At 45.0% G+C, this 10,098-nt stretch overlaps 1 protein-coding gene across 1 annotated transcript; it reads right to left on the bottom strand.

Annotated features, from left to right (window-relative positions):
* Nucleotides 1–8,575: 8,575 nt before the first annotated feature.
* GCNT3 (glucosaminyl (N-acetyl) transferase 3, mucin type) lies at nt 8,576–9,895 on the bottom strand (the record flags this gene model as incomplete). The annotated part of the gene is made up of 1 exon (XM_084240991.1): nt 8,576–9,895. One exon carries the CDS (start codon nt 9,893–9,895, stop codon nt 8,576–8,578), a length of 1,320 nt encoding a protein of 439 aa, XP_084097117.1.
* Nucleotides 9,896–10,098: the final 203 nt, after the last annotated feature.

Below are 10,098 nucleotides of genomic sequence, written 5' to 3'. Positions count from 1 at the left end.
CGCTCAACCGCCTTCTCTTGAACAATTCTTATTGTCTGATTCTGTGACCTTAATGTTCCAGGAGAAACTGGCATCAAAATTGTTTCTTTTTTCCTGAGCAGAGATCTGAGAACATTCTTTCGACTTTTGGAAATGCATAGGTGGCACTGATGCCTTTCCTAAGGGACTGGCCATTCATGTTGTTTGCTCCTCCCCCCCCCCCGCCCCCTGCTTTTTTTTATTCATTCTGTTCCACAATATTGAGTATCACAAAAGACCCCAAATAGCCAAAGCATCCTTGATAAAGAACAGGTCCCTTATTTAAAGTTATTCTACAAAGCTGTAAAAATTAAAACAGTACAGTGTTGGCATAAAAACAGACACAGCTCAATGGACTAGACTATTCCATATTACAGAAATCACCCCACAAATGTGTGGCCAGTTAATTTATGACAAAGGGCCAAGAATATACAATGAGAAATGGATAGTCTCTTTAGTAAATGGTGTTGGGAAAACCAATCAGCCATATGCAAAAAAAAAAAAAAAAAGGATTAAAGACAAACTAAAACCATAAAAGTTCTAGAGGAAACTTAGGTGATAAGCTCCTTGACATCATTCTTGGTGATAATTTTTAGACTTGACACCAAAAGTGCAAGCCAAAAAAGCAAAAATCAAGCGAGGCAATATCAAACTAAAAAGCTGCAAAGAAAACCATCAACAAAATGAAAAGGCAGGGACCTCCCTGGTGGCGCAAGGAGTTAAGACACAGCACTATGAAGCAATCCGCAGCCTCTGCAGCATATCCCCAGGCAGGGAGGTGACCCACATGGTGCAGCAGACCTCGCCTGTCTCACCTACTGCTCCCCTCAGCAGTGCTTTTGGTCTGTCTGCTTGTTCTGTTCCCCACTCTGCCTCTGCTGAATCCTTTCAGCCCCCACACCTCTGGCCTGTACCCCAGTTCTTGTATGCATAAATAAATTTTTTAAAAAATGAAAGGTAACAAACTAAATGGGAGAAAATATGTGCAAATCATATGTAGTAAGGAATTACTGGGGGCCTCCCTGGTGGCCTAGGGGTGAATTCTCAGCACTACCACGATGAAGGCCAACTGCAATGGCTTCAGTTCCATCACCAGCCAGGGAGATAACCTACATGGTGCAGCAGACCTCCTGTTCCGCCCACTGCATTCATAGATCTGCCTGTTCTGCTCCCCACTCTGTCTGGTGAATCCTCTCACCCCCTACACTTCTGGCCTACACCCCAGAAGTGTAAAAATATGCAATAATAAAATCTTAGAAAATGCAAATCAAAATCACAATGAGCTCTTACCTCATACCGGTTAGAATGACTACTATCAAAAAGACAAGAAGCAAACATTGACAAGGATATGGAAGAAAAGGAACCCTTTTGTGCTGTTAGTGGGAATGTAAATTGGTACAACCACTATGGAAACAGTAAAGAGGTACCTCAAATTAAAAGTATAACTACCACGTGATCCAGCAATGCCACTTCTGGGTATTTATCCAAAGAAATGAAAAACGATGTAAAAAATTTTAAAAAAATTAAATTAAAAAAGAGGTAAGTGTACCACCATGTTCACTGTAGCGTTATTTACAATAACCTAAGTATCCATCAACGGATAAAGAAAATTACATAAGTGCATGTATACATACATACATACACACACACGCGCGAGAATACTACTCAGCCATTAAAAAGTTCAACACGGACAGAACTTAAAGGCATTAAGAGAAATGTCAGACAACAATATACTCTATGATCTCAGTTGTGGAATCTTAAAAACTGAGCTTACAGATAAAGAGAACCGATGGGTGGCTGTCAGAAGGGGTTGGATAAAATGGGTGAGTGGAACAGTCCTCTCTTTATAGGTCACATCACCACCACTAATCTTGTTTTCACATCCCATATTATTTTCCTGTTGCCCTCAGTCAGCTGGGGGTCTTTACCTGGTGGGGACCTTAAGCTCCAGTCCAGAGGTGTCTAAGTGCTTAGTGATTCCTCCTCTAATGAGCTGCTATTGCCTTCCACTCACTTATTCAACTAAGTCTTAGGGTATTTCCATTTTTTCAGTTCTTTGAGGCATCACCATACTGTTTTCCATACCACATAATGGAGCAATTCTATTCTTTATTATGAGTCTGAAGACGACGAACACACTAATTTGGCAAGGGATAATGCACCTTGTTACAGCCAAGACATGAAAGCAACCTAAATGCCCGTCAACAAATGCCTGGATTAAGGAGTAAGAGAACACAGTAGCCAAAACGACCATTTTGAACATCAAAATTATAATTGCAATGAATCAAAGCATATAAGTTATGTTTTTAAACAATTCTTTGAGCTTAACTGTATAGCAATACCCCCTCTCTACACAAACTCATTTGTCACTAGGTAACCAGTTCATTGTTCTGAAAAATGATAGAGAAATAACTGCGTCAGTACCAGTATAGTTGATAAGAAGTTTTGCTTTTAAGGCTTGTAAAATAGCATATCACATTTTGCAATCCATTGTGAAATAATAGATAGAAGCAATTATCATCAATGGTTACTTAAAACGATTAGGTGAAAAGATTATAGACAATTTATAATCAGGCTGGCAACTTCCAAATCTCAGTTTAATTCTACACTGAAACGAACAAACATATAGTGTGCACCGCCCTGATACCATACAATAGGAAATACTAACTATACAATTCTCTTAGCAAAATCTCAAACCTGAATCTAATCAACCTTCTACAGGAAGCACCATTAATAACAAATACCCACGACAGAGGAACGTGTTCAGTGTCCCCACCGAGAGCCTATCAGCGGAGTCCAGCGGTGGGTGTGTCAGCCTGTGAACCCACACAGGAAAGAAAAGACCGAGCTTATTCAACAAGTAAATGACCAAAACCAAAAAAAGTGGAGGGGGAATCTATAATTAAAAGATTTAAGAGGGCCTCCCCGGTGGCGCAGCGGTTGAGCGCTGGGTTGCGAAACTGCGCGCGGCCTCTGCGGCGCCGGTTCGATCCCCGGCTGCTCCCCGGCCACCAGAGGAGGGTCCCACATGGCGTGCAGACCTCTCCTGCCGCCCGCTGCTCCCCTCAGCAGTGTACTTCGGACCTTCTGCCTGCTCTGCTCCCCGCTCTGGTGAATTCTCTCACCCTCCCGCGCTTCTGACTGTACCCAGTGCATGTAAAAACAAACAAACAAACAAACCAGCAAACAAATAAATAAAGCATGCCTCTATAAAAAAAAAAAAAAAAAGATTTAAGAGATTTATCAACCCAATTCAAATAAATCTGATTCAGATAAATCAGTTGCAACACATATGATGCAGTGAGGGAAATTAGAAAGTAATTTGGTGTTTGATCAAAGAATCATTGTTACTATTTTAGATAGGTCATTAGTTATGTTTTTAAAACATGGTATCTGTTACTTCTTTGAGAAACACAATGCTGAACAATAAATGAGAGAATGATAATGCTGAACAATAAATATGATATTTGGGATTTTCTTCAAAATAGCACGGTTGGGTTGGCGAGTGGGTGGGAGTGGAGATAAAACAAGTGTGGTGAGGGCTGGGTGATGTACAGGCATCGCCGGGCCAGTCTCAGGTTTAAAAATATCTTCGACAGACCCTCATTGCTTACAGATGAGGCCCAAGCACCTCAACAGAAACAGAACCCCAGATTCTCTCTAATCCGGTCCTTCCCCAGCCTCACCTGCCCTCATTGCCCAGTCCTCCTCAGGGACAGAGGGCCCTGAGGACACACCCCGTATTTCCTTACATCTGGGGATCCACGTGCCTGCCAGGAAAACCTTTTATCACTTTCATTATTTGGTGAACTCGATGGCCCAGTGAAATGTGACTTGAATAGACTTTGAAGAACCAATTGCTCCCTTCAAAGCAGTCCCAGCACATCGGTCCCAACACCGGGAGGAAGTGACACGTACACTCATGGCATCGTGTCCTCGCCCGCCCGCCCAGGGCCCATCACCTTGGCTCCTTTGCTCCTCCTCTTACTTCCTGGGAACTGCTACTCTGTACTGTACTTTGGCTGCAGAATATGGACGAGTAGCTGATTTCTTTTTCAACTTGCTCGTCAATGGGTTCTTAATCCTGCCTGGCTTATTTTTTCACTTGGTCTGACTTCTTTTCCAGTTTCCAATCTGAAACAACCATTCATACCTTTTCTTTCACCAAGCCTCCCATATCTCCAGCCTCACCCTCGGCTTATAAAATGATCAGCTCATAATATGTGCTTTATGAGCAGTGATAGTGAAGGCAAAGATAAACAGCTGGGACTACCTCAAATTAAAGAGCTTCTGTGCAGCAAGAGAGACAGTAACCAAAACAAAGAGAAACCCCACCGACTGGGAGAACATTTTTGCACACAACACTAATGATAAAGGACTGATCACAAAAATCTACAAAGAGCTGAAGAGACTCAACAAAAAGAAATAATCCAGTCAAAAATGGGCAGAAGAGGGCCTCCCCAGTGGCACAGCGGTTGAGCACTGGGTTGCGAAGCTGCCCGCAGCCTCTGCAGCGCCAGTTCAATTCCCGACCACCGGGCGAGGGTCCCATATGCATGCAGACCTCTCCTGCCGCCCGCTGCTCCCCTCAGCAGTATACCTCATCAGTCTGCCTGCTCTGCTCTCCCCTCTGGCTCTGGTGAATTCTCTCACCCTCCCGCGCTTCTGACTGTACCCAGTGCTTGTATAAATAAATAAATAAATAAATACATCTTTAAAAAAAAATGGGCAGAAGAGCTAAAAAGAAACGTCTCCAAAGAGGAAAAGCAAATGGCCAACAGGCATATGAAAAAATGTTCAACATCACTTGTAATCAGGGAAATGCAAATCAAAACTACCATGAGATACCATCTTACACCAGTGAGAATGGCACATATTAAAAAAACTAGCAACAACAAATGCTGACAAGGATGTGGAGAAAAAGGAACTCTCCTGCACTGCTGGTGGGAGTGCAAAATGGCTCAGCCACTGTGGAGAGCTGTCTGGAGTTTCCTCAACCTACTAAAGATGGAGCTTCCATATGATCCAGCAATTCCACTCCTAGGTATTTACCCAAAGGACACAGAAACATTAATTCCAAAGGGCACCTGCACCCCTATGTTTATAGCAGCACTGTTTACAATAGCCAAGCTTTGGAAACAATCCAAATGCCCAAAAACGGATGACTGGATCAAGAAGATGTGGCACATATCCACAATGGAATATTACTCAGCAATCAAAAAAGATAAACTCATGCAATTTGCAGCAACATGGATGGCGCTGGAAGGGATCATGCTCAGTGAAATAAGCCAGAAAGAAAAAGAAAAATGCCAGATGGTCTCACTCATAGCAGGAATTTAGAAAACCTAAATAAGGAACCAGGAAAAAGACTAATTATAATAAAGTAAAAATCAAAATCAACAAGCAACTTTAAACCAGAGACACATTACATGGGGGGTGGGGAGGTGGAGGAAAGATTAGGGTCAAAATAAGGGGGGTGGGAATTGTATGGGGAATATATCCAAGATGAAAATGCATACATTGTGCAAAACATAAAAAATGATGTAAAAAATATATAAACTAAAATTTTTTAAAATGAAAAAAAATGTGCTTTTTGTCACTGAGCAAAAAACTTCCAGGATATCCAACAACTAATAAACCTATATAACAAGTTCCTTAACACCATTAGTCATCAGGAAAATGCAAATTAAAGCCAGAATCTGATGACCCCACCCAGCAGAATGACTAAAATGACAACATGATGGACAAAAGCTGCAAACAATTCAAACGTTCCCCAGTGGAGTAAGCACAGAGAATCACCAAGGCACTGCTACACCCAGCTTAGATGAAACGCAGAGTTAAGGGAGCCATAAACAAAAGAAAACAGTACATACACACATACACGCACACACACACACACACAAACACACACACCCACAAAGGGCAAACTCAGCCCTGTTGTCAGGACAGGAGTTGTGTCTGCAGGGCTTGTGCAGTGCTTTGAAAGAGGGGCTGCCCTGGGTTGCTGGTGATGTTTTGTTCTTGACTTGGGTTCCAGCAACATAGGTATGTATGTATTTGTGTGTGTGTGTGTGTGCTCAGCACAGTATACACACACATACACACTTTCCCCTATCAGATAAAATTAGAAAGTAGCAAAAGAGGACAGAGCTCCACAGATTCTCACCTCCACACCGACCCACCCCACCGCGAGCATCCGAGTCGGCACAGGAGGCCGCCCTGTGCGTGCCTGGGTGGCTTCCTGGGCCGGCCTGGGGAATCTCCTCATTCCACATCTGCTCCTCCTGTAGGGGCTTCCCATCAGTGGACAATAGGCTATCGCTGTCCCAATTTTTAAGACAACCTTCTCTCAAGCGTCGGTCACTCTACTGTTTTTCTGCTGCTTTTAAAACAACACTCAAAAGATTTCTATATACTTGCTGAATAGAGAGTGGGCCCACCGTTCCCTCGAATCACCTCCAGTCGAAAAACTGGGCTCATCAGGGTCACCTCCCCGTCGTTAATTCCAATCACTGCTTCCCCGCCCTCACCTTCCGGGACCACCAGGCCCTGGGCACTGTCCTCCAGCCCCTCTTCCCCGAAGCGCTGTCTCCTCTAGGCTTTCACTAGGCCACACGCTTGATTTTCCTTCTGCCACACTAAGCTGTTCCTTTTCAAATTTCTCACCGATTCCTCTTAACCTCTGTGACCTCTACATTTTGGAGAGCCCCAGAATTCATGTCAGGCCCTCTTTTCACCCCGCTAGGACTCTCATCGAGTTTCATGGCATTATTGTCCACAAGCCGGTGAACCCCAGATGTGTCTGTGGGTAGACCTCTCCTGAGCTCAGATTCTTGTCCACTCGTCTCACCATCTCCTTAATGTCTGATAGGCACCTCCATTTTCACAAGTTCAAAAATCAAACTCCTGGTCGTCCCCTAAAAAACTACTTTCACAGGTTTCCCTCTTGGTTAATGATAACTCTGTCCTCACAACTGATCATTAGGACAAAGTCCTTGGGCTCATTCTGGACTCCGCTTCTCTCATCCACAAACTCAATCTGTCAGCAAATCCTCCACAACATCTCCAGAATCTGACCACTTCCCTCACTGCTACTGCGTCTCTGGGCCAAGCCACCATGTTTACGGCTCAGATGGTTGCCACAACCTCCCAGCCTGGTGCCCCGCTCCCGCCCTCGCTCCCGGCCTATCTGTTCTCAACACAATGTCTTCCTATGCAGCTGTCACCCAGACCTTGTCAGTCCTCTGCTCCAAACTCTCCAGGAGCCGCCCACTTCCCTCAGGGAACACAAAGGCCTGGGATGAGTTACAAGGGCTTTCACAACAGACCCTCCTCCTTACTTCTTCCCTCCTCTCCTCTGCCCCACTTACACTAACTTCCTCCTTGTTCATCTTACAAGCCAGGGAGGGGACGTTCCAGGGCTTTGCAGGACTTTCCTGTGGGTTGGCTCGCCCTGTTTTCCCTCCTTTGTTCCTCTCTCTCTCAGGTCTCGACTTAAATGTCACCTTTCTCCCAGAGCCACCCTGACCACCCCATTTCAAATTAAGCACCCTCCCCCCCACACCCCCCCCCCACTCTCCTAAGGCCTCAGGCACTTGTCTTCTTCTAAAACGGTTGCCCAGCTGCTTAGAGTCCACTTCCCATCAGGGTGAGAGCATGACCAGGGGGGTTTCTCTTCCTTCTGTTACCCCAGTGTCAAAAACAAGGCCCACCAGGGCTTGATGATGTCTGTGGGGTGTTTCTCGTATGCGCAAGCCTCACAGAGATGGGAACCACACCTTAACCAGCCTTACCATGAAGGACTAAGTGAAAGACAGACCACATCTTCAGTTCAATTAAGGTACTTAAGGCAGACAATGTATCTAGCTGTTCTTTCCATTTTTAATTCAAATACTTTATTCCTAAATAAAGTCATCTTCTCCCAAATAAATCCATCCACTGCCTTTCTTCCTTTCTTGAGAGATTTTCACTCATTCAACTAAAGATCAAATATGCAGAATGTGTAACAAAAATACAGTTATGGGCAATCGATTGGATAAATCACCCTGGCTTTTCCCTGATGGAAAAACCATCAATCTGGCAATGTAAACAATTTCAGGAGAGCTTTCAACAATCAGCTCCATTCCTCTCTGAATTTGCTATGCGAGCAATCATTTTGGAATAATGGGATTCTCTTAGCAGGCACTTATTAGACAAAAGGTAGCACTCTGAATCAGAAGTTATTTATTTTTAAATAGTGCAAAAGGGAAAGCCCTCATCCATCAAAGTCCCCCTCCCATTGCCAGGCCTAGAATTATGAGGACCAGCATCTCCAAAGAGGGGAAAAGCTGACACTAAGCTTTCAGATGAAATCTAGGAACCCCCTGCCACACTTCCCCTCTGACACTCCCCCAAATACCTGGTTCTTATTTGGGGGAGGAGCTACTGGCAGCAGGGTGGGCATAGTTCATAAGGCAGCAGGATGCCATGGGTTCCAGAGCCCTTATCTCCCACCCCACACTGTCCCAGCACATTCAGGTTCAAGCTGCCCCACAGTTTGCAATACCCTGAGTGTATCTCAGAGCTCAGTCCCGTAGATGGCCTTATGACGCAGGTACTCCTCCAGGCACTGAAGGGCTATGTCATCCACCCGTGGGTCAAACTTGTTGGCCAGCAGGTGATGGTTCTGAAGCATCCAATGCAGGTCCCCAGCCCCATAAATACAGATAGCCCGCTGGTGGATTCCAGAGCAAGGTGCATAAGGTGCCCCCATACTAATGTCTCCTTCGTGGTTCTGCCACTTCACCAACCTGGCGATGGCAGTCATGTCTGAGATGTGAAACTTGGAGTGGTGGGGAACAGAGCCAGGCATCCATGGTGCCCGCTGAAGGGTGGCCCAAAGGTGTTCGTCAGGGCTGTAGGTGTCCTTTACCCATTCAATGAGTCGTTGGGATTTGGGGTTCTCTAAAACATGTTGAACAAAGGCACGAGAAGCCACAAAATAGGCATTTCCTGTGAACATGGGTAAGTTTTCAGGGGGAGGATCCTTTTCCTTGTCAGTTACATACAATGTGTCGGTCACCTCATAGTGATACTTCCAGCGAGATGATTTGTACTCAGTAGGTATCTCTGACTCCATGCTGTTCTTCCCGTTCAACATCTTGAGGGCCCGGACCATCTCAGCATTGGTCTTTATAGGAAAGTCGGTCCCACAGGTGTTCAGCAAGTATTTCCATGGCACAGCACTCTGGAGCAAGTCTTCCATGCAGTTCAGGTCAGCCTGCACCCTGGACCAGGAAGCATAAACCACCCGGACCAACTTACTGGCCAAGAAGACATTTGGGAAGCAGGAAACAATTGCCTTGACTGCTTCTTTGAAAGTTTCTGGGGACTTCTCATCCACATGGATGCAGTAGATGTTCTGAGGCGCATACACAGCTCGCAGCAGCCTTTCAAAATTTTCAATCTTCTCATGGACCACCATAGAGTATGCAATAGGGAATTCAAACTCATCTTTGCTAAGTGGGAACTGTATGAACTTTCTTTGAGCCTTAAAGTGCTCACAGTCTCTGGTCATGTTGAGGTAGTCGACGTCTGTAAGGGGCGCCCGCTTCTTCTTCACCTCCAGGTTATCCAGCTGAGCCTCAGTCACAGCTTCCTGATCCCCTTGGATGATCCTAGAACAGTTGATGGATCGCTTTGCTGGCAGCTTCAGGGACTTGTACAAGATGTCCCTGCAGTGCTGGCTTCCGAAGTCCCTGGAATCCAGATCCAGGGAATTCAAGTCACATTTCAATCTGAGAGAAAGTTTCACCGCAACAATGGTCAGCAGCATGTAGCAGCCCAGGGCCCAGAGGTAATGCCGCCGGGAAGTTCTCTTCCACCAAATCATCTTCATGGAGAGAAGATCAGTAGAGTTTGAACAGAGGGGAGGGTAAGGAAGAAGATGGAATCCTTGGACAGAACAAAATGTCTTCAATTACAAACTCACCCTGAACATATTCACAATCAAGTTCAACTCAAAGTTAGGTAAAAAGATATTTCTTACCTAGATATCACCTTCTATCTTCAGTCAATACCTTCCTTAGCAACCTCTTCAAC

The sequence above is a fragment of the Talpa europaea genome (assembly GCF_964194135.1).
Source record: "Talpa europaea genome assembly, chromosome: 8".
NCBI classification, from domain to species: domain Eukaryota; kingdom Metazoa; phylum Chordata; class Mammalia; order Eulipotyphla; family Talpidae; genus Talpa; species Talpa europaea.
Note: the sequence above shows the minus strand (reverse complement) of the source record. Positions and strands in the feature narration are given on the sequence as shown.